Here is a 24,955-nt window from a genome sequence, read left to right as displayed (position 1 = left end):
TGTTTAGGTCTTTTGCCCATTTTTGGATTGGGTTGTTTGGTTTTTGTGATACTGAGCTGCATGAGCTGCTTGTAAATTTTGGAGATTAACCCTTTTTCAGTTGCTTCGTTTGCACATATTTTCTCCCATTCTGAGGGTTGTCTTTTGGTCTTGTTTATGGTTTTCTTTGCTGTGCAGAAGCTTTGAAGTTTCATTAGGTCCCATTTGTTTATTTTTGTTTTTATTTCCATTTCTCTAGGAGGTGGGTCAAAAAGGATCTTGCTGTGATTTATGTCATAGAGTGTTCTGCCTATGTTTTCCTCTAAGAGTTTGATACTGTCTGGCCTTATATTTAGGTCTTTAATCCGTTTTGAGTTTATTTTTGTGTATGGTGTTAGGGAGTGTTCTACTTTCATTCTTTTACATGTAGCTGTCCACTTTTCCAGTTTTATGGTTTTTATAGTTCAGTTTGTTAATATGGTGTATCACATTGATTGATTTGCATATACTGAAGAATCCTTGCATACCTGGGATAAACCCCAGTTGATTATGATCCTTCTAACGTGCTGTTGGATTCCGTTTGCTTGTATTTTATTGAATATTTTTGCATATATGTTCATTAGTGATATTGGTTTGTAGTTTTCTTTTTTTGTGACATCTTTGTCTGGTTTTGGTATCAGGGTGATGGTGGCCTCGTAGAATGAGTTTGGGTGTGTTCCTCCCTCTGCTGTAGTTTGGAGGAGTTTGGGAAAGTTAGGTGTTAGCTTTTTTGTAAATGTTTGATAGAATTCGTCTGTGAAGCCATCTGGTCCTGGGCTTTTGTTTGTTGGAAGATTTTTAATCACAGTTTCAATTTCAGTGCTTGTGATTGGTCTGTTCATATTTTCTATTTCTTCCTGGTTCAGTCACGCAAGGTTGTGTATTTCTAAGAATTTGTCCATTTCTTGCAGGTTGTCCATTTTATTGGCATATAGTTGCTTGTGGTAATCTCTCATGATCCTTTGTATTTCTGCAGGGTCAGTTGTTACTTCTCCTTTTTCATTTCTAATTCTATTGATTTGAGTCGTCTTCCTTTTTTTCTTGATGAGTCTGGCTAATGGTTTATCAATTTTGTTTATCTTCTCAAAGAACCAGCTTTTAGTTTTATTGATCTCTGCTATCGTTTACTTCATTTCTTTTTCATTTAATTCTGATCTGATCTTTATGATTTCTTTCCTTCTGCTAACTTTGGGGTGTTTTTGTTCTCCTTTCTCTAATTGCTTTAGGTGTAAGGTTTGGTTGTTTATTTGAGATGTTTCTTGTTTCTTAAGGTAGGATTGTATTGCTATAAACTTCCCTCTTAGAACTGCTTTTGTTGCATCCCATAGGTTTTGGGTCGTCATGTTTTCATTGTCATTTGCTTCTAGGTATTTCTTGATTTCCTCAGTGATCCCTTGGTTATTAAGTAGTATATTGTTTAGCCTCCATGTGTTTGTATTTTTTACAGATTTTTCCCTCTAATTGATATCTAGTCTCATAGTGTTGTGGTCAGAAAAGATACTTGATTCGAATTCAATTTTCTTAAATTTACCAAGGCTTCATTTGTGACCCAGGATATGATGTATCCTGGAGAATGTTCCATGAGCACTTGAGAAGAAAGTGTATTCTGTTGTTTTCACATGGAATGTCCTATAAATATCAATTAAGTCCATCTTGTTTAATGTATCATTTAAAGCTTGTGTTTCCTTATTTATTTTCATTTTGGATGATCTGTCCATTGGTGAAAGTGGGGTGTTAATGTCCGCTACTATGATGGTGTTACTGTTGATTTCCTGTTTTATGGCTGTTAGTATTTGCCTTATGTATGAAGGTGCTCCTATGTTGGGTGCACAAATATTTACAATTGTTATATCTTCTTCTTGGATTGTTCCCTTGATCATTATGTAGTGTCCTTCTTTGTCTCTTGTAATAGCTTTGTTTTAAAGTCTGTTTTGTCTGATATGAGAATTGCTACTCCAGCTTTCTTTTGATTTCCCTTTGCATGGAATATCTTTTTCCATCCCTTCACTTTCAGTCTTTATGTGTCCCTAGGTCTGAAGTGGGTCTCTTGTAGACAGCATATATATTGGTGTTGTTTTTGTATCTATTCAGCAAGTCTGTGTCTTTTGGTTGGAGCATTTAAACCATTTACATTTGAGGTAGTTATTGATAAGTATGTTACTGTTACCATTTTCTTAATTGTTTTGGGTTTGTTATTGTAGATCTTTTCCTTCTCTTCTGTTTCCTGCCTAGAGAAGTTCCTTTAGCAAATATTTGTTGTATAGCTGGTTTGGTGGTGCTGAATTCTCTTTGCTTCTGCTTGTCTCTAAAGGTTTTCGTTTCTTCATCAAATCTGAATGAGATCCTTGCTGGGTAGAGTAATCTTGGTTGTAGGTTTTCCCCTTTCATCACTTTAAATATGTCCTACCCCTCCCTTCTGGATTGCAGAGTTTCTTCTGAAAGATCAGCTGTTAATAACCTTATGGGGATTCCCTTGTGTGTTATTTGTTGTTTTTCCCTTGCTCCTTTTAATATTTTTTCTTTGTATTTAATTTTTGATAGTTTGATTCATATGTTTCTTGGTGTGTTTCTCCCTGGATTTTTCCTGTATGGCAGTCTGTGTGCTTCCTGAAGTTGATTAACTATTTCCTTTCCCATATTAGGGAAGTTTTAAACTCTGATCTCTTCACATGTTTTCTCAGTCCCTTTCTTTTTCTCTTCTTCTTCTGGGACCCGTGTAATTCGAATGTTGGTAAGTTTAATATTGTCCCAGAGCTCTCTGAGACTGTCCTCAATTCTTTTCATTTTTTTTTCTTTATTCTGCTCTGCAGTAGTTATTTCCACGGTTTTATTTTCCAGGTCACTTATGTTTTCTTCTTCCTCAGTTATTCTGCTTTTGATTCCTTCCAGAGAATTTTAAATTTCATTTATAGTGTTGTTCATGATTGTTTGTTTGCCGTTTAGTTCATCTAGGTCCTTGTTAAAGGTTTCTTGTATTTTCTCCATTCTCTTTTCAAGATTTTGGATTGTATTTACTATCAGTATTCTGAATTCTTTTTCAGGTCGACTGCCTATTTCCTCTTCCTTTGTTTGTTCTGATGGGTTTCTGCCTTGCTCCTTCATCTGCTGTGTGTTTCTCTGTATTCTCATTTTGCTTAACTTACTCTGTTTGGGGTCTCCTTTTCGCAGGCTGCAGGTTCGTAGTTCCCATTGTTTTTGGTGTCTGTCCCCAGTGGCTAAGGTTGGTTCCGTGGATTTTGTAGGCTTCCTGGTGGCGGGGACTAGTGCCTGTGTTCTGGTGGATGACACTGGATATTGTCTTTCTGATGGCAGGTCCACGTCTGCTGGTGTGTTTTGGGGTGTCTGTGACCTTACTATGATTTTAGGCAGCCTCTCTGCTACTGGGTGGGGTTGTGTTCCTGTCTTTCTAGTTGTTTGACATAGGGCATCAAGCACTGTAGCTTGCTGTTCGTTGAGTGGAGCTGGGTCTTGGCGTTGAGATGGAGATCTCTGGGAGATTTTCGCCGTTTGATATTATGTGGAGCTGGGAGGTCTCTTGTGGACCAGTCTCCGGAACTTGGGTGTCTCACCTCAGAGGCACAGCCCTGACCCCTGGCTGGATCAGCAAGATCCTGTCATCCAAATGGCTCAGAATAAAAGGGAGGAAAAAAGAAGGAAAGAAAGAAAAAGATAAAATAAAATATAATAAAATAAAAATGTTATTAAAAAACAAAATATAGTTATTAAAAAGTTCTTTTAAAGTAATTAGAAAGAAAGAAAGAAGAGAAGATCCATACGAAAAAATAAGTTGACCAATGATAACAAGGTCTGTAAAGTATACTAAAAAAACCCCCCCAAAAAACGGACAGACAGAACCGTAGGACAAATGGTAAAAGCAAAGCTATACAGACCAAATCACACACAGAAGCGTACGCATACACACTGACAAAAAGAGAAAAAGGGAGAAAAAAAACCATATCGTTGCTCCCAAAGTCCACCTCCTCAATTTGGGATGATTCGTAGTGTATCCAGGTATTCCACAGATGCAGGGTATATCAAGTTGGTTGTGAACATTTAATCCGTTGCTCCTGAGGCTGCTGGGAGAAATTTCCCTTTCTCTTCTTTGTTCACACAGCTCCTCGGGTCAGCTTTGGATTTGGCCCTGCCTCTGTGTGTAGGTTGCCTGAGGGAGTCTGTTCTTACTTAGACAGGACGGGGTTAAAGAAGCAGCTAATTCAGGGGTCTGGCTTACTTAGGCCAGGGGGAGGGAGGGGTGCGGATGCGGGGCGGGCCTGCGGCGGCAGAGGTCGGCGTGACGTAGCATCAGCCTGAGGTGCGCTGTATGTTCTCCCGGGGACGTTTTCCGTGCATCACGGGACCCTGGCAGTGGCGGGCTGCACATGCTCCTGGGAAGGGCGGTGTGGATAGTGACTTGTGCTAGCATACAGGCTTCTTGGTGGCTGCAGAAGCAGCCTGAGCGTCTCGCTCTTAATCCCCTCTCCTCACGCACCAGGAAACCAAGAGGCAAGAAAAAGTCTCTTGCGTCTTTGGCAGCTCCAGACTTTTTCCCGGACTCCATCCTGGCTAGCTGTGGCACACTAGCCCCCTTCTGGCTGTGTTCACGCAGCCAATCCTAGTCCTGTCCCTGGGATCTGTCCTCCGAAGCTGGAGCCTCAGCTCCCAGCCCCTGCTTGTCCTGGCGAGTGAACAGAGAAGCGTCTTGGGCTGGTACGTGCTGGTTGGCACCGATCATCTGTGTGGGAATCTCTCCGCTTTGCCCTCTGCAGCCCTGTTGCTGCACTCTCCTCCATGGCTCTTAAGCTCCCCCCTCCGCCATTTGCAGTCTCTGCCTGCGACTTGGCTTCCTAGTGTGTGGAAACCTTTCCTCCTTCACAGTTCCCTCCCACTGTTGCGGCTCCCGTCCCTATTGTTTTGTCTCTGTTTTTTCTTTTTTGTTTTGGCCTACCCAGGTACGTGGGGAGTTTCTTGCCTTTTGGGAGGTCTGAGGTCTTCTGCCAGTGTTCAGTAGGTGTTCTGTAGGAGTTGTTCCACTTGCAGATGTATTTCTGAGGTATTTGTGGGGAAGAAGGTGATCTCCACGTCTTACTCTTTTGCCATCTTGAAGCTCCCCTCTACCTATTTATTTATTTATTTATTTATTTATTTATTTATGGCTGTGTTGGGACTTTGTTGCTGTGCACAGGCTTTCTTTAGTTGTGGTGAGTGGGGGCTGCTCTTCGTTGTGGTGCGTGGGCTTCATATTATTGTGGCCTCTCGTTGTGGAGCATGGGCTCTAGGTGCGCAGGCTTCAGTAGTTGTGGCACATGGGCTCAGTAGTTGTGGCTTGCGGGCTCTAGAGCTCAGGCTCAGTAGTTGTAGCGCACGGGCTTAGTTGCTCCGCGCCATGTGGGATCTTCCCAGGCCAGAGCTCGCATGTCCCTTGCATTGTCAGGCAGATTCTTAACCACTGCGCCACCAGGGAAGCCCCTACCTATTTATTTTTAAAGAGACTCCCAAACTGTTTTTTAGAGTGGCTGTGATATTTTAATTCCCACCAGCAATATATTAGAGATCCCATTCTCTGCATCCATGCCAGCATTTGGTATTGTGACTTATTTTAGCTGTTCTATTAGACGTGTAGTGATATCTCATCGCTTTCAGTTTGCCTTTCACTAATGGCTAATGATGTTGAATTTTTTTATGTACTTATTTGCCGTTTGTATAGTCTGTTTTTTAAAAAGTTTAGTTGTTTATTTATTTTTGGCTGCTTTGGGTCTTCGTTGCTGTGCGCAGGCTTTCTCTAGTTGCGGCGAGCGGAGACTACTCTTCATTGTGGTGTGTGGGCTTCTCATTGTGGTGGCTTTTCTTGTTGGGGAGCCCAGGCTCTAGGCACACGGGTTTCAGTAGTTGTGGCTCAGTAGTTGTGGCTCATGGGCTCTAGAGTGTAGGCCCAGTAATTGTGGTGCACGGGCTTAGTTGCTCCGCCGCATGTGGGATCTTCTCGGACCAGGGCTCGAACCCATGTCCCCTCCATTGGCAGGCGGATTCTTAACCACTGTACTACCAGGGAAGTCCCGCCATTTGTATATACTCTCAGGTGAGATGTCTCTTCATGTCTCTTGGCCATTTTGTCATTAGATTATTTGATATTTTACTGCGAATTTTGAGAATTACGTATTCTAGGTTTGAGTCCTTTGTCTAATATGTGTTTGTAAATATTGTCACTTAGTCTGTAGCTTGTCTGATCAGTCTTTTAATCGGGTTGCAGAACAAAAGTAATTTTGATGAAGTGCAATTAATTTTTTTCTATTATGGATTATGCTTTTGGTATTCTGTCTCAAAACTCTTCACGAAGCCTTAGATCTGAAAGATTTTTCCCTGTATTTTCTTCTAAAAATTTTATAGCTTTACCTTTTACGTTTAAATCTGTGATTGATTTTGAGTTATTTTTTGTGTAAGGTGTGAGGTTTCGGTTGAGGTTCCTTTTTTGTTTATGGATATCCAATTGCTCCAGCACCTGTAGTTGAAAAGACTATCCCTCCACCATTGAATTGCTTTTGCTCATTTGTTAAATATCAGTTGGCCATACTTGTGTGGATGGATCTCTTTCTGCGATCTCTATTCTTTCCTTTTGATCCATGGGTGTATCCTTCTTTCAGTACCACACTGTCTTGGTTACTATAGCTATAAAGTCTTGAAAATGTGTAGTCATTCTTTCCACTTTATTATTATTTTTCAGAATTATTTTAGCTATTCTAATTCCGTTTTCTTTACATATAAATTTTAGAATAATCTTGTCCACATTTACACAGAGTTTTTGCAGTAATTTTCATTGGAATTATGTTCAGCCTATATATCAATTTGGGGAGAATTGACATCTCTTATTTTCATTTGTTGCTTGTGCTTTAGTTGTCATATCTGAGAAACCATTGCCTAATCCAGGATCATGAAGATTTACTCCTGTATTTTAGTCTAAGAATTTTATAGCTTTTAGCTTTATATTTAAGCCTTTGATCTACTTTGAGTCAATTTTTCATATGACATGAGGTAGGTATTCAGTTTCATTCTTTTGTATTGGGTATTCAGTCCTAGCACCGTTGTTTAAAAGAGACTGTTCTTTCCTCATTGAATTGTCTTTGCAGCCTTTTCAAAAATCAGTTGACCCTAAATTTAAGCATTTCTTTCTGGACTGTTAGTTTTATTATGTTGATTTATATGTCTCTCCTTATGCCAATACCATAGTCTCGACTGTGGTAGCTTTGTAGTAAGTTTTGAAATAGTGAGTGTGAGCCTTATGACTTTGTTCTTGTTTTTCAAAATGGTTTTGCTTGTTGTGGGTCCCTTAAATTTTTAGATGAATCTTAAGATCAGCATATCAGTGTCTGCAGAAAAAGCCAGCTAGAATTTTGATGGGAATTACATTGAATCTTTGGCTCAATTTGTGGAGCATTGCCATCTTAAGACTATTAAGTCTTCTGATCTGTGAACATGGGATATCTGTCTGTTTATTTAGGCCTTCTTTAATTTCTTTCAACAGTGTTTTGTAGTTTTTAGTGTATAAGTCTTACAGTTGTTTTGTTAAATTTATTTCTAATTTTTAATTTTTTGTTTTAATTTAAGTGGAATTGATTTTTTAATTTCATTTTTGGATTACTCATTGTTAGTGAATAGAAATACAACTGATTTTTGTTTATTGAACCCTGTAACCTGGCTGAACTTCTTTACTAGTTCTTCTAGTTTTTTTGTGTCGATTTCTAGGGATATTCTCTGTATAGGATCATGTCATTTGAGAATAGAGAATTTTATTTAGGGATTGTACTCATGAATAAATTTAACAAAAGAAGTGAAAGAAAGCCATAAAATTTTATTGAAAGAAGTTAAGAAGATCAAAATAAATGGAAAAATATTCTATATTCATGGATTGGAAGGCTTAATATTGTTAATATGGCAATATTCCCCCAAATTTATCTACGGATTGAATTCAATCCCTATCAAAAATTCCAGCTTCCTTGTTATTTGCACATATTGATACCCTTATCTTAAAATTCATATCAGCACTCATGAGACCTAAAACAGGCAAAACGATCTTGAAAAAGAACAAATTTGGAGGACTCACATTTTTTTTGTGTGTGTGTGGTACGCGAGCCTCTCACTGTTGTGGCCTCTCCCATTGCGGAGCACAGGCTCTGGATGTGCAGGCTCAGCAGCCATGGCTCACGGGCCTAGCCGCTCTGCGGCATGTGGGATCTTCCTGGACTGGGGCACGACCCGTGTCCCCTGCATCAGCAGGCAGACTCTCAACCACTGCCGCTACCAGGGAAGCCCGGAGGACTCACATTTGTTAATTTCAAAACTTGCTGCAAAACTATAGTATCAAGATAGTGTGCTGCTGGCGTGAAGACAGACATATAGATCAATTGAAAAGAACTGAGAGTCCAGAAATATAGCCCCATATTTATGGTCAAATATCTAAAAGTAAGTGTTGAAAATATAAAACTCTTAGAATAAAACATAGGTATAAATCTTTGTGACCTTAGGTAAGGCAATGATTTCTTGGATATGACACCTCAAGCACAAGCAAAGAAAAAATCGCTAAATTGGACTTCACCAAAATTTTAAACTTTCTTTTATAAAAATAAATTTATTTATTTATTTATGTTTGGCTGTTTTGGGTCTTCATTGCTGCGTGCAGGCTTTCTCTAGCTGTGGTGAGTGGGGGCTACTCTTTGTTGCAGTGCACGTGCTTCTCATTGCGCTGACTTCTCTTGTTGCGGAGCACGGGCTCTAGGCATGCGGGCTTAGTAATTGTGGCTCGCGGTTCTAGAGTGCAGGCTCAGTAGTTGTGGCACACGGGCTTAGTTGCTCCACGGCATGTGGGATCTTCCCAGACCAGGGCTCAAACCTGTGTCCCCTGCATTGGTAGGCAGATTCTTAACCACTGCGCCACCAGGGAAGTCATAAAATTTTAAACTTTTTCATCAAAAGACACTGTGAAGTTAGTGGGCTGCTACAGAATGGGGGAAAATATTTGCATGTCATATAACTGGTAATTATCTAGCATCTAGAATACATAAAGAGTTCTTGGAACTCAACAATAGAAGTACAAATAATTCAAATTTAAAATGGGCAAAACACTTGAGTAGGCATTTCTCCAGTGAAGACAAATGGGCAATAAGCACATGAAAAGATGCTCAACATTATTAGTCATTAGAGAAATGCAGATGAAAACCACAATGAGATGCCACTTTGCAGACACTGAGATATGTATAAATACAAAAGTGGAAAATAAGAAGTGTTGGTGAAGATATGGAGAAATTGAAATCTTCATACACTGCTGGTGGGAATGTAACATGGTGCAGCTACTGTCGAAAGCAGTTTGGAAGTTCTCAAAAAGCTAAACACAAAGCTTCCATATGACTTAGCAATTCTACTGCTAGGTATATGCACAAGAGAATTGAAAACATATGTTCATACAAATGCTTGTAACACAAATATTTATAGCAGCATTGTTCATAATAGCTTTAAAAAGGAAACAACTGGAGAGGGAAAGGGGGGAGGGACAATTTAAGGGTATGGGATTAAGAGATAGAAATTACTGTGTATAAGTTAGATAAGCAACAAGGATATATTGTATAGCACAGGGAATTATAGCCATTATCTTGTAATAGCTTTAAAGAATATAATTGGTAAAAATACTGAATCACTATGCTGTACACCTAAAGTAATATAATATTATAAATCAGGTATACTTCAATGAGAAATATGTATGATATAAAAAATTAAAACAAAACAAAACGGAAACATCTGAAATGTCAATCAGTTGATGAATGGATGAACAAAATGTAGCATACCCATATAATGGAATATTTAATCCATGATACAATATGGATGAACTTTGAGAACACTTTGCTAGGTGAAAGAAGCTAGATATAAAAGGCCATGTATTGTATTACATGACTCTGTGTATATTAAATTTCCAGAATAAGCAAATCCATAGAGATAGAAAGTAGCTTATTGGTTGCCAGGGGCTGGAATAAAAAGGTGATGGGTAGTGGTTACTAATGGGTACAGGGTTTTATTTGGGGATGATGAAAATGTTCTGGAAATAGATAGTGGTGATGGTTGCACAACCTTGTGAATATACTAAAAACCACTTCAGTGGTTTTAAAATGCAATTTTCATTGTGCACTTTAAAATTGAATTTTATGGTATATGAATTATATCTCAAAACAAAAGACCTATGAATGGGGCTTTTCCATGGAGCTGCCAGACTGGTCAATTAGTGATGATTCTCTGGGGATGGGGCTTTTTTGGCTCCTCCAAACTCATTCTGTCTTTTCATTGCCTCCTAAGCTAATGTGGTTCCCAATCTGCTGGTTTTCAAGACTTTTGCAGGGCTGGAGAGGGGGATAAAATGAGCAATTTAAAATACTACATATTTGTTGCCCTTACCAAGTTCTTTTATTCAAGAAAAATCAGCTGGTTTTCTTGAGTAAACATCTCTTAAGATTGTTGCAAACTCTATTTAAATTTCCAGAGTTCTGAAAAAGTTAATTTTGACAATGTTTGCTCAAGTCCTTATTGCTTTCCTGGAGGAGTGGAGTTTCAGAGATCTTTAAGTCACCATTCTAGGAGTGATTCTTCTAAAATTGATTTTCATATGTCGATCTTGCATCTTTTTTTTGGCTGCGTTGGGTAGTGGGCTTTCTCTACTTGCAGCGGCGAGCGGGGGCTACTCTTTCGTTGCGGTGTGTGGGCTTCTCATTGTGGTGGCTTCTCTTGTTGTGGAGCACAGGCTCTAGGCGTGTGGGCTTCAGTAGTTGTGGTGCACGGGCTTAGTTGCTCCACGTCATGTGGGATCTTCCCGGACCAGGGCTCAAACCCGTGTCCCTTGCATTGGCAGGTGAATTCTTAACCACTGTGCCACCAGGGAAGCCCGATCTTACATCTTATCTCTTTGCTGAATTCACTTATTAGTTCTAGAATTTTTTGGTAAATTTCTTGGAATTGGCTGTGTAGACTATCATGTCATCCGCAGATAGGGGCAGTTTTATTCCTTTCCAATCTGTATTTCCTTTATTTCCTTTTCTAGCCTATTGTGCTGGCTGGGACTTTCAATATTATGTTGAATAAGAGTGGTGAGGGTGAATATGATTTTTTGGGACATGTTATAATGGAATGTGTCAAACTTGGTATAGCTACATAACTCAGTTAACCAATATTTTCCAAATTACCAGTTCATATTGTTACAAAATCATGCATGGGTAAAAGATGGAGACAAAGTGTAAGATAGATCCATGGGTTTTAATGTAAAAGTTCATTCATGAAAAGTTCATTTGTATGGTTCCAGAATTCACACTGCAACTAACCTTTAAGAAGCTGCCACTTGCTTAGTTTTGGTGTTGTATCAAAGAAGAATTTAGCTTCAATTATCTGAAAAGACTATTTTGTAACTACATGTATTTGTAAGAATGGATTTTCTTCATATACTTCAATCAAAACAATATTATAGTAGGTATAATGCAGAATCAGATATGAGAATCCAGGTGTTCTATTAAACCATTTACAGATTTGTAAAAATGTAGTACAATGGTACTTTTCTGCTAATTTTTTTACTTTTGGAAAATATAGTTTTCACAAGGATGTGTTATTTATATTAACATTCAACCTCATTTTTCAAGGAATAAATATTTTTTAAAATTTCAGTTTTAATTTATAATATGGTAAATATTGATAGCTTTAAGGTAGATAGACAAAATCTCTTTGAGTCCTCAATAATTTATTTTTTTAAAGAAGATGTGGGGGGCTTCCCTGGTGGCGCAGTGATTGAGAGTCCACCTGCTGATGCAGGGGACACGGGTTCGTGCCCCGGTCCGGGAAGATCCCACATGCCGCAGAGCGTCTAGGCCCATGAGCCATGGCCGCCGAGCCTGCGCGTCCGAGCCTGTGCTCCGCAACAGGAGAGGCCACAACAGTGAGAGGCCCGCGTACCGCAAAAAAGAAATAAATAAAATAAAAATAAAGAAGATGTTGGGGGTAGGAGTTTATTAATTAATTAATTAATTTTTGCTGTGTTGGGTCTTCGATTCTGTGTGAGGGCTTTCTCTAGCTGTGGCAAGTGGGGGCCACTCTTCATTGCGGTGCGCGGGCCTCTCACTATCGCGGCCTCTCTTGTTGCGGAGCACAGGCTGCAGACGGGCAGGCTCAGTAGTTGTGGCTCATGGGGCCTAGTTGCTCCGCGGCGTGTGGGATCCTCCCAGACCAGGGCTCGAACCCATGTCACCTGCATTAGCAGGCAGATTCTCAACCACTGTGCCACTAGGGATGCCCAAAGTCCTCAATAATTTTTAAGAGTTATAGGGCCCTGAGACCAAAAAGAATCAGAACTGGGACTTCCCTGGTGGTGCACTGGTTAAGAATCCGCCTACCAGTGTAGGGGACACAGGTTCAAGCCCTGGTCCAGGAAGATCCCACATGCCACGGAGCAACTAAGCCTGTGCACCACAGCTGCTGAGCCTGCGCTCTAGAGTCCATGAGCCTCAACTACTGAGCCCATGAACTGCAACTACTGAAGCTTGCGTGCTCTAGGGCCTGTGTGCCGCAGCTACTGAGCCCATATGCTGCAGCTCCTGAAGCCTGCGTGTGACTAGAGCCTGTGCTCTGCAACAAGAGAAGCTACTGTGATGAGAAGCCTGTGCACCACAACGAAGAGTAGCCCCTGCTCTCCACAACTAGAGAAAGTCCCCACACAGCAACGAAGACCCAACACAGCCAAAAAATCAATCAACGAATCAATCAACTATTAAAATAATAAAAGAATCAGAACTGTTTCGGTGTAGGATTGGTCTAGATCCGTGATTCTCAAAGTGTCGTTCCTGGACCAGTAGCATCAATATCACCTGGGAACTTGTTTGAAATGAAAATTCTTGGGTGCCACCCAAGACTCAATAAATCAGAAATTGTTGGAAGTAGGGTCCAACAATCTGTGTTTAGCAAGGCTTCAATATGATTCTGTTTATGCTAAAATTTGAGAATCATTAATATAGCATATTCTCTCAGGATGTTTGACAATGAGAACAAAAATTGAGTTGTAGCTGCTGAGAGAGGCACAGTCAAAGGAACGTTATTTTCAAAATAGAATATATAGGAACACATTATAGGTAGAATATAAAAAGGCAGGAAGAAGATTGGAGGAGTTGCATAAAGAGGAAGGTGTAATTAATGGGTCATATACCAGAAGGAGATGGAAATGAATCTGATCAAATATGTGTACAGAGGGATAAACATTTATTTAGTGCTTGCTATATAAGTAAATGCTCTGTGCAGTAGAGATAAAAAGACCAGGGAATTCCCTGGCGGTCCAGTGGTTAGGCCTCGGTGCTTTCACTGCCGTGGCCAGCTTTCAATCCCTGGTCAGGGAACTAAGATCCCGCAAGCCAGCAGTCCCCAACCTTTTTGGCACCAGGGACTGGTTTCGTGAATGACAATTTTTTCATGGACCGGGGAGGGACGGGATAGTTTCGGGATGATTCAAGTGCATTACATTTATTGTGCACTTTATTTCTATTTATATTACACTGTAATATATAATGAAATAATTATACAACTCACCATAATGCAGAATCAGTGGGAGCCCTGAGCTTGTTTTCCTGCAACTAGACTGTCACATCTGGGGGTGATGGGAGACAGTGACACCGGAAGTGTGTTGCTTATGTCCAGTCTACTCCGTGATCTCGTTTTGGTTGCTGTCACTGCAGAAAACCCTGCTTCACAAAGATAGGATGTTGGAAATGGAAGCAGGCTTTTCAGTGCTTTTGTGGCAATCTCAGAATTATTCTGCTTTGACTTTAATCCATAACGTATGGAGATTTGAAGTTGTCTCAAACATACTTTTAAGGCCACCATCATTTTCGATCTCAAGCAGTTGATCCTCTTCTAGCATGGACAAAGTCGATTCACCTAGCTTATTCACAAATGGGTTGCAGATCCATTCCTTCCCCGTTCGGGGGTCTTTTGTGGTTGGGAAGTAATGCTCAAACTCTTTTAAAAGCTGAGATAGGTGATCATTTACCAGCTGGGAGAAAGAAGGCCCTGGCTCAGTCTCTTTCAAAATCTCTCCTAATGTTTGAAATATGTCAAAAATCCCAATGTTCACTTGTCACCCCCATAATTCCAGTTTGGCTTTGAATGCAGCCACTTTATCTGCCGACTTGAACACAGTTATCCTTCTCCTCTGAAGTGACAGATTGAGTTCATTGAGCAGGTTGAATATGTCACACAAGTATGCAAGTTTTGTGACCCATTCTGTGTCACTGAGATGCGCCGCCAGTGGTGACTGTTTTTCTAAAGAAATCTCTGAAGCGGCTCTCATAACTCAGAAACTCTGGCCAGTGATCCACCTTTAGAAAGCCGTCTCACTTCTGTGTATAAGAGAATACGTGTGTGCTCTGTGTCCACCTCCTCACAGAGCTGCGTGAACAGATGTGAGTTAAGGGCACATACTTTAATGTGGTTGATAATTTTAATCACATCCTGCAAAATGTTGCTAAGTTCAGGTGACATTTTTCGGCTAGCCAGCATTTCTCTATGGATGACACAGTGTGTAGACTCACATTCAGAAGCGACTTCTTTGACCCGAGTAGTGAAACCAGACGGCCGTCCAGTCATGGCAGCTGCTCCGTCCGCATATACCGACACGAAATGACCAATTTAGTTTTCCTGATATGTAATTATTCAAAGATGTGAATAGTTCTGTATCTGTGGTGTTGGTTGGCAACAAAAGTGCACATAACATATCCTCATGCACATCCTCCTGAAAAATATGTCACACTAAAACAAGCATTCTTACCTTGTCAACATCAGTAGACTCATCAACTTGGATTGCATACCATGGTGACTCATTAATCCTCTCAAACAATTGTGCCTCAATATCCTCTGCTGTTTCATCAAGTCGTCTAGTATGGTGCTAGCCAAAAGAGGAACACGTGCCACCTCTCTGAAAAGTTCACGACAGATGTCCTTAGCAGCAGGCAGGATCAACTCTTCACCAATAGTAAAGGGCTTCTTAGCTTTAGCAATGCAGTTAGCCACTGAGAATGATGCTCTCAGTGCAGACACATTTGATGAAGTGGTGGCCTTCAATAATTGCTTCTATTCTTCATGTTCATGTTTTTTTTCTTTTGAAAAACTCTGAAGGCTTATCTTTTAATGCAGGGTGCTTGGTCTCCATTTGGCAAAGCAGTTTTGAAGGTTTCATGGCTTCGTTGGTTAGCCGGTCACCACATATTATACAAAGCGGGCTTGGAGAATGTGAATCGCCCATTGCAATGAACCCATAATTTAAGAAGGACTCTTGGTATTTTCTTTTAAATGCGGCTTTCTTTTTGTTGTCAGTGTTAGAGTCTTCTGCTTTCTCATCATTGAGTCTTTCCCCTTTTCAAAGAAGCTCTCTAGCACGTTTGTTTTTTACTCATTTTGGCTAGGGTTAGCTTGTGGGCTTACCGAAACTGTGATTGAGACAAGTGCACAGTGCGGGAAAGAGACGTGGACGGAAGTGGTAAATAAAATAATGGGTGGGCCATGTGCAGACTAAAATAAGTGTCGGATCCTGACTTAAAGCCTGCCACCAGATGCAACTGTACAATTGAAGTACATCAATTCACTTGCCACTATAAAGCCTGGCACCAGATGGAGCTTAATTGTCACTCACCACTCACTGATAGGGTTTTGATATGAGTCTGCAAGCGATTGATTTATTATGGTCTCTGTGCAGTCAAACCTCTCTGCTAATGATAATCTGTATTTGTTGCCACTCCCCAGCTCTGGCATCGCTGCCTCAGCTCCACCTCAGATCATCAGGCATTGGATTCTCATAAGGAGTGCACAACCTAGATCCCTCACATGTGCAGTTCCCAGTAGCATTCACACTCCTATGAGAATCTAATGCTGCTGCTGATCTGACAGGAGGTGGAGCTCAGGTGGTAATGTGAGCGATGGGGAGTGGCTGTAAATACAGATGAAGCTTCGCTCAGTGGCCCGCTGCTCACCTCCTGCTATGTGGCCTGGTTAGGGACCCCTGCCGCAAGCCACGTGAGTGGTGTGGCCAAAAAGAAATCATGTTAACGTGTGGTTCCTCTCTTATAGGAGCTTAAGGTAAGTTTTGTGGAAGATACAGATGTATAAGCAGATATATTACACTAGGATAATTGCTTTCATATGAATGAAGTTCTAGTTCCACAGTAAAACAAAAGGTGAACAACTAATTATGCTGTGAAAAATTAAGAAGATTGTGAATTTTCTCTGGTTAGGAAAGGGACATAAGTTAGGTATTTTACACTGCAAAGAAGAACTAGATGTTGAGGAGCGCATGAGTTTTTTTAACAAGGTGGCAGGTGAAGTAATTTTTGGGAGAGGTGCAGTAGGAGGTTGTGGTATGTTATGGAGCACTTGAAGAATACGAAGAAGGGCTGGAACATCTGGGTGGGAAATGACTTGAGAAAATCAACAAAGAAGGAAACTTAATTTTTACTGAGCATTTACTATATACTTGACATGGTACTAGGAGCTGTAACATTCTTGTTTGCTGAGCTAAAGTGAAGGTCCAGTTGAAGTTAGCATAAATTTTTAGTGGATCCATTCAGCATAGTTTACTGTCTTTGGATTGATTGTGTTGTCATCATCACTTAGCAGCATATTAGGTGATAGTCTGTCTAACATTTAATTCCTTGCATAATGGCAATAATCCTTTGCAGTAGCAGTTCAGGTCCAGCCTTGGAGTTTTTCTTCTCTCTTCTAAGGAAGGGAAACTTAAGATTCCTTGATCCATTAGTATAAGCTATAATACTTTATAGACCTGCTAGCATATGATTTTACAAGCAATGAGTACCACACAAGAAAAGATAACTTCCTTTGTTACAATTCTTGGCACTGGTGGTAGTTTTGACTGTTAAATATGTTAACATTTTTGTATACTGCCTTACAGTTTACAAAGTGCCTTCATATCTGTAGTCTCATTTGATCCTCATAAGATCAATCCTGTGTGGTAGACATTACTACCCCTATTTTATGATTAAGGAAATTGAGGCTCAAAGAGGTTGTGACTTGCCTAAGTTCACTGAGCAAAGAAGAGGGGAAGCTGGGAATCCAAATCCTATATTCTTTTTACTACATCAGTATAGGCTGGGCATCATCCCAGACCTAATGATTCAGAATCTCCAAGTGGTGGGACCTGGGCGTGTGATTTTCAGAAAGCTCCACTGGTAAGTATGATGCTCACCAAAGGTTTCTACAGCATTACATCATGCTGCCTCTTCCTTAGGACTTCTCTTACTGGAATTCTATATTGTTTGGGTTTGAAATATTGATTTCTGGCCCAACAAGATGAATAAATTTCAAAACTAGCTTGAATTATTAGACCTGTTATTTCCTCTGTGATAAAATCTCAGTATATTTTTTGTTATTGAAAGAAAAGATGTTTAATTTTAGATTGTTTACTTAACAATTCAAATTTAGAAATTAAATAAAACAAGATCCAAACTCTATAAATATAAACCTAGATGGTTTTGAAAGGAAATACACCCGTATATCAGTAGTGATCATCTGAGTTTGGAGATTACAGTTGATTTTATTCTTTTTTTTTTTTTTTTTTTCGGTACGCGGGCCTCTCACTGTTGTGGCCTTTCCCGTTGTGGAGCACAGGCTCCGGACGTGCAGGCTCAGCAGCCATGGCTCACGGGCCTAGCCGCTCTGTGGCATGTGGGATCCTCCCGGACCAGGGCACGAACCCGTGTCCCCTGCATCGGCAGGCGGACTCTCAACCACTGCGCCACCAGGAAAGCCCATTCTGTATTTTTAAAGATCTCTGTAAAAGTCATATATTCTTTTTTAACAAGAAAAAACCAATAAATTGTATTTTATCAATTTCTCATTGAATAATTTTTTTTTTTTTAAGCCCTGCCTTCCCTGGCTCTTAGCCTCATTCTCCCATCTTCAAAGGCACCAATGTTGCATCTCTCTGTGCCTTTATTCAGTAGTCAGGACTTCCTCTGACCACAGCCGGGAAATGTTCTCTCTGATTTTTTAAAATTAATTAATTTATTTTGGGCTGTGTTGTGTCTTCATTTCTGTGCGAGGGCTTTCTCTAGTTGTGGCAAGTGGGGGCCACTCTTCATCGCAGTGCGCGGGCCTCTCACTATCACGCCCTCTCTTGTTGCGGAGCGCAGGCTCAGTAGTTGTGGCTCACGGGCTTAGTTGCTCAGCGGCCTGTGGGATCCTCCCAGACCAGGGCACGAACCTGTGTCCGCTGCATTAGCAGGCAGATTCTCAACCACTGCGCCACCAGGGAAGCCCTGAATAAGTTTTTTAATAGTTGCCTTCTACCTCAATAAGTTTTAGGAAAACATGAAAAGACCTTTGGACCTTTGTAAAATCTGAGTATTGATAGACACTTTATGGATTCTTTGACTGTTAAAGGCTTGTATTGTTTTATATCTTTAAAGAACAGAAAGCATCCTTCTCTGATATTGATGTTTGTCACTCAGTGTATCTCTTTTATAATATTTTCTTCACCTTGAATAATGAATCAGTTAGCACGTATTCATCAAACATTTATTTGTATAGATGGGAATATTATTTTGTAATCTCTATAGATAATTGAGATTTGGTTTATTAAAGTTCTTGTGCTTACAGTTTTTTTTCTCCTTTAACAAAATCTAGTATTAAAGCCTTAGAGAAGGGTATCTACTCAGCAAAATGTCAAGCTTAAGATTCAGCAAGTAGATAGAGGAGAAAACTAAAGAGAAGCTGGCTTCTTACATTCCTCATCTTTTCTTCTCTCTACTCATAGTGAATGTAGGGATTTTTCCCCCGAGAAAGTACTTCAGAAAATTATTTTTTTGTGTATATCCACGTTTCTTTTAATATGCCTCATCAGCTAAATTCTTTAATGACTGAAACAAGCCTCTTCTACAAGTGTGAAAGTAATGTGTGATTGATGTTTTCGTTCATTTGAGTGTCATAGAATGGTAGAGCTGAAAGAAATCTTAAGAGGTAAATTTAGTACAGTATCCTTGTTTTATAGATGAGGAAGCTAAAGCCATGAGATCATAAGGTTCAAGGTTATACGTAATGAATATCAGAGTAGCTCTTCTAGCTCCAAGATAGGATTGCACTAAACTGCCTTTCATAGCAGATGTTCACAGCATTTCAGACTATGAAGTTACTATGAGCCTGTTTTAGGACAAAAGACTGCTATTTAATGTAAAAAACTCCTCTTATGTGGAGATAAATACAAGAGCTCTTCAAGCTGGGGAAACATTATCAGGCATGGCATTATATCATAATATAATAACATAAGATTGTATAATACACCAATTTTGATATTTCCAGAAAATTGAAATAACTCTTGTCATTCAGTGTCAACTTTGTCTTACCCAAGATTCTTATCACTTATTTCTCTGTATTTTGAGCTGGCTATTATGTTTAGCTCAACCAGTTAGCATTGCTAAGAAGATTAGAAAAGAAATTAAGACTTTTTAACACCAGTTAAAAATATGTTAGATTTGACTTATAGACAAATAGCTTGTTATTTTAACCAGTTACTGACATTTTTTTGCTTTCCCAGGCAGTTGCTCAACAGGATTTTCAAAGAGCATCTAAATGTGTACTGCGCTGTAAAGATATGTTGATAAGGCTGCCCAAAATGGTGAGTGAAATCTCTGCCTTTATTCTCCAAGCATTTGAAAATATGCTATATCAAGTTCTAGGAAGAATCATTACTACTTCATGTGATCCTTTAGAGGTTATATTTTAGATCAGATCTACTTACTTAGCCAAGCTTTGAAATATTTTGCTTCCTTTGTTCTTTACTAGAAAGGGTTTCTGAAAAAGTGATACAGGTTATTTCTTTTTTTTTTAATAGATTTGATTGGAGTATAATTGCTTCATAATACTGTGTTAGCTTCTGTTGTACAACAAAGTGTATCAGTCATATGCATACATATATCCCCATATCCCCTCCCTCTTGAGACTCCCTCCCACCCTCCCTATCCCACCCATCTAGGTGGTCACAAAGCACCGAGCTGATCTCCCTGTGCTATGCAGCAGCTTCCCACTAGCTATCTGTTTTACATTTGGTAGCATATATATGTCCATGCTACTCTCTCACTTCATCCCAGCTTATCCTTCCTCACCCTGTGTCCTCAAGTCCGTTCTCGATGTCTGTGTCTTTATTCCTGCCCTGCCACTAGGTTCATTAGTACCATTTTTTAGATTCCATATGTATATGTTAGTATACAGTATTTGTTTTTCTTTTTTTGACTTAACTTCACTCTGTATGACAGACTCTAGGTCCATCCACCTCACTATAAATATATCAATTTTGTTTCTTTTTATGGCTGAGTAATATTCCATTGTATATATGTGCCACATCTTCTTTATCCATTCGTCTGTTGATGGACACTTAGGTTGCTTCCATGTCCTGGCTATTTGTAAATAGTGCTGCAGTGAACATTGTGCTACATGTACCTTTTTGAATTATGGTTTTCTCAGGATATATGCCCAGTAGTGGGATTGCTGGGTCATATGGTAGTTCTATTTTTAGTTTTATAAGGAACCTCCATACTGTTTTACACAGTGGTTATATCAGTTCACATTCCCACCAGCAGTGCAGGAGGGTTCCCTTTTCACCACACCCTTTCCAGCATTTATTGTTTCTAGATTTTTTTTTTTTAATTTTTTTTTTTTTTAGATTTTTTGATAATGGCCACTCTGACCGGTTTGAGGTGTTACCTCATTGTAGTTTTGATTTGCATTTTTCTAATAATTAGTGATGTTGAGCATCTTATTATGTGCCTCTTGGCCATCTGTATGTCTTCTTTGGAGAAATGTCTATTTAGGTCTTCAGCCCATTTTTTAATTGGATTGTTTGTTTTTTTGATTTTGATCTCCATGAGCTGTTTGTGTATTTTGGAGATTAATCCTTTGTCCATTGTTTCATTTGCAAATATTTTCTCCCATTCTGAGGCTTGTCTTTTCATCTTGTTTATGGTTTCCTTTGCTGTGTAAAAGCTTCGAAGTTTCATTAGGTACCATTTCTTTATTTTTGGTTTTATTTTCATTACTCTAGGAGGTGGGTCAAAAAAGATCTTGCTGTGGTTTACGTCAAAGAGTGTTTTTCCTATGTTTTCCTCTAAGAGTTTTATAGTGTCTGGTCTTACACTTAGGTCTTTAATCCATTTTGAGTTTATTTTTGTATATGGTGTTAGGGAGTGTCCTAATTTCATTCTTTTCCATGTAGCTGTCCAGTTTTCCCAGCACAACTTACTGAAGAGGCTGTCTTTCCTCTATTCTATGGTCTTGCCTCCTTTGTCATAAATCAGGTGACCACACATGTGTGGGTTTATCTCTGGGCTTTCTATCCTGTACCATTGGTCTATATTTCTGTTTTTGTGCCAGTACCATACTATCTTGATTATTGTAGCTTTGTAGTATAGTTTGAAGTTGGGGAGCCTGTTCCTCCATCCAGCTCTCTTTTTCTTTCTCAAGATTGCTTTGGCTATTCATGGTCTTTTGTGTTTCCATACCAATTGTAAAATTTTTTGTTCTAATTCTGTGAAGAATGCCATTGGTAGTTTCATAGGGATTGCATGGAATCTGTAGATTGCTTTGGGTAGTATAGTCATTTTCACAATATTGATTCTTCCAATCCAAGAACATGGTATATTTCTCCATCTGTTTATGTCATCTTTGATTTCTTTCGTCAGTGTTTTATAGTTTTCTGAGTCCCAGTCTTTTGCCTCCTTAGGTAGGTTTATTCCTAGATATATTCGTCTTTTTGTTGTGATGGTAAATGGGATTGTTTCCTTAATTTCTCTTTCTGATTTTTCATTGTTAGTGTATAGGAATGCCAGAGATTTCTGTGCATTAATTTTGTATCCTGCAACCTTACCAAATTCCTTGATTAGTTCTAGCAGTTTTCTGGTAGATCTTTAGGATTTTCTATGTACAGTATCGTGTCATCTGCAAACTGTGACAGGTTTCCTTCTTCTTTCCCAATTTGTATTCCTTTTATATCTTTTTCTTCTCTGATTGCCATGGCTAAGACTAGCAAAACTATGTTGAATAAGAGTGGCGAGAGTGGACATCCTTGTCCTGTCCCTGATGTTAGTGGAAACACTTTCAGTTTTTCACCATCGAGAATGATGTTTGCTGTGGGTTTGTCATATATTGCCTTTATTGTGTTGAGGTAGGTTCTCTCTGTGCCCATTTTCTGGAGAGATTTTATCATAAATTGGTATTGAATGTTGTCAAAATCTTTTTCTGCATCTATTGAGATGATCATATGGTTTTTATTCCTTAATTTGTTAATATGGTGTATCACATTGGTTTGCGTATATTGAAGAATCCTTGCATCACTGGGATAAATCCCACTTGATCATGGGGTATGATCCTTTTAGTATGTTGTTGGATTCTGTTTGCTAGTATTTTGTTCAGGATTTTTGCATCTATGTTCATCAGTGATATTGGTCTATATTTTTCTTTTTTTGTGATATATTTTTTTGGTTTTGGTATCAGGGTGATGGTGGCTTGGTAGAATGAATTTGGGAGTGTTCCTTCCTCTGCAGTTTTTTGGAAGCGTTTGAGAAGGATCGGTGTTAGCTCTGCTCTGTATGTTTGATAGAATTAGGCTGTGTAGCCATCTGGTCTTTGACTTTTGTTTGTTGGAAGATTTTTAATTATAGTTTCAACTTCATTATTTGTGATAGGTCTGTTTATATTTTCTAATTCTTCCTGGTTCAGTCTTGGAAAATTGTACTTTTCCAATAATTTGTCCATTTCTTTGTGGTTGTCCATTTTATTGTCTTATAGTTGTTTGTAGTAGTCTCTTATAATCCTTTGTATTTCTGCAGTGTTAGTTGTGATTTCTCCTTTTTCATTTCTAATTTTATTGATTTGCATACCCTCCTTTTTTTTCTTGATGAGCCTGGCTAAGGGCTTATCAATTTTGTTTATCTTCTCAAAGAACCAACTTTTAGTTTTATTGATCTTTGCTATTGTTTTCTTCATTTCTGTTTCATTTATTTCTTTTCTGATCTTTATGATTTCTTTCCTTCTACTGACTTTGGGTTTTCTTTGTTCTTCTTTCTCTAGTTGCTTTAGGTATAGGGTTAGATTGTTTATTTGAGATTTTTCTTGTTTCTTGAGGTGAGATTGAATTGCTATAAACTTCCCTCTTAGAGCTGCTTTTGCTGTGTCCCATAGGTTTTGGGTCATTGTGTTTTCATTGTCATTTGTTTCTATGTATTTTTAAAATTTCTTCTTTAATTTCTTCAATTTCTGACATTTTATTTAATTTCTTATTAAATCTTATTAAACATCTTCTTTAATTTCTTATTTAGTAGTGCACTGTTTAGCCTCCTTGTATTTGTGTATTTTACAGATATTTTCCTGTAATTGATTGGCAGTCTTACAGCATTTTGGGCAGAAAAGATGCTTGATGTGATTTCAATTTTCTTAAATTTTCTGAGTCTTGATTTGTGACCCAAGCTGTGATCTATCCTGGAGAATATTCCATGTGCACTTGAGAAGAAAGTGTATTCTGCCAGTTTTGGGTGGAGTGTTCTGTAAATATCAGTTAAATCTATCTGTGTCTATTGTGTCATTTAAAGCTTGTGTTTTCTTATTTATTTTCTGTTTGGATGAACTGTCTATTGGTGTAAGTGGGGTGTTAAAGTCCCCTACTATGATTGTGTTACTGTTGATTTTGCCTTTCATGGTTGTTAGCATTTGCCTTATGTATTGAGGTGCTCCTATGTTGGTTGCATACATATTTATAATTGTTATATCTTCTTCTTGGATTGATCCCTTAATCATTATGTAGTGTCCTTCCTTATTTCTTGTAAGAGTCTTTATTTTAAAGTCTGTTTTATCTGATACGAGTAATGCTATTCCAGCTTTCTTTTGATTTCCCTTTGCATGGAATATCTTTTTCCATCCCTTAGCTTTCTGTCTGTATGTGTCCCTAGGTCTGAAGTGGGTCTCTTGTAGACAGCATATATAGGTCTTGTTTTTGTATCCATTCAGCCAGTTTGTGTCTTTTGGTTAGGGCATTTAATCCATTTACATTCAAGGTTATTATTGATATGTATGTTCCTATTGACATTTTATTAATTGTCTTGGGTTTGTTTTTGTGGGTCTTTTTCTTGTCTTGTGTTTCCCCCCTAGAGAAGTTTCTTTAGCATTTGCTGTAAAGCTGGTGTGGTGGTGCTGAATTCTCTTACCTTTTGTTTGTCTGAAAAGCTTCTGATTTCTCCGTTGAATCTGAATGAAATCCTTGCTGGGTAGAGTAATCTTGGTTGTAGGTTTTTCGCTTTCCTCAATTTAAGTTTATCCTGCCACTCCCTTCTGGCCTGCAGAGTTTCTGCTGAAAAATCAGCTGATAACCTTATGCGGATTCCTGTGTATATTATTGTTTGTTTTTCCCTTGCTGCTTTTAATATTTTTTCTTTGAATTTAATTTTTGTTAGTTTGATTAATATATGTCCTGATGTGTTTCTCCTAGAGTTTATCCTTATGGGACTCTCTGCACTTTCTGGACTTAGTGACTATTTCATTTCCCATGTTATGGAAATTTTGGACTATAATCTCTTCACATATTTTCTCAGACCCTTTCTTTTTCTCTTCTTCTGGGACCCCTATAATTCGAATATTGGTGCATTTAGTGTTGTTACAGAGGTCTCTGAGATTGTCTTCAATTGTTTTCATTCTTTTTTCTTTATTCTCCTTGGCAGTTATTTCCACCATTTTGTCTTCCACCTCACTTATTCCTCCTTTTGCCTCAATTCTTCTGTTATTGATTCCTTCTAGTGTATATTTCATTTCAGTTATTGTGTTGTTCATCTCTGTTAAACATTTTTTGTATTTTTTCAATCTGTGCCTCCATTCTGTTTCTGAGATTCTG

The 24,955-nt window shown here is 38.9% G+C and overlaps 1 protein-coding gene across 1 annotated transcript in view; it reads left to right on the top strand.

Moving 5' to 3' along the window:
* TEX11 (testis expressed 11) overlaps window positions 1-24,955 on the top strand; it is a 338,390-nt gene that overhangs the window by 45,526 nt on the left and 267,909 nt on the right. The window contains exon 8 of the mRNA XM_065900178.1: window positions 19,619-19,699. Within this exon, the coding sequence (XP_065756250.1) occupies window positions 19,619-19,699 (81 nt within the window). The remainder of the gene's footprint in view (window positions 1-19,618; window positions 19,700-24,955) is intronic.

Source organism: Phocoena phocoena, chromosome X, assembly GCF_963924675.1.
Source record: "Phocoena phocoena chromosome X, mPhoPho1.1, whole genome shotgun sequence".
Taxonomy (NCBI): Eukaryota; Metazoa; Chordata; class Mammalia; order Artiodactyla; family Phocoenidae; genus Phocoena; species Phocoena phocoena.
This window is presented reverse-complemented; position numbering and strand designations above follow the sequence as displayed.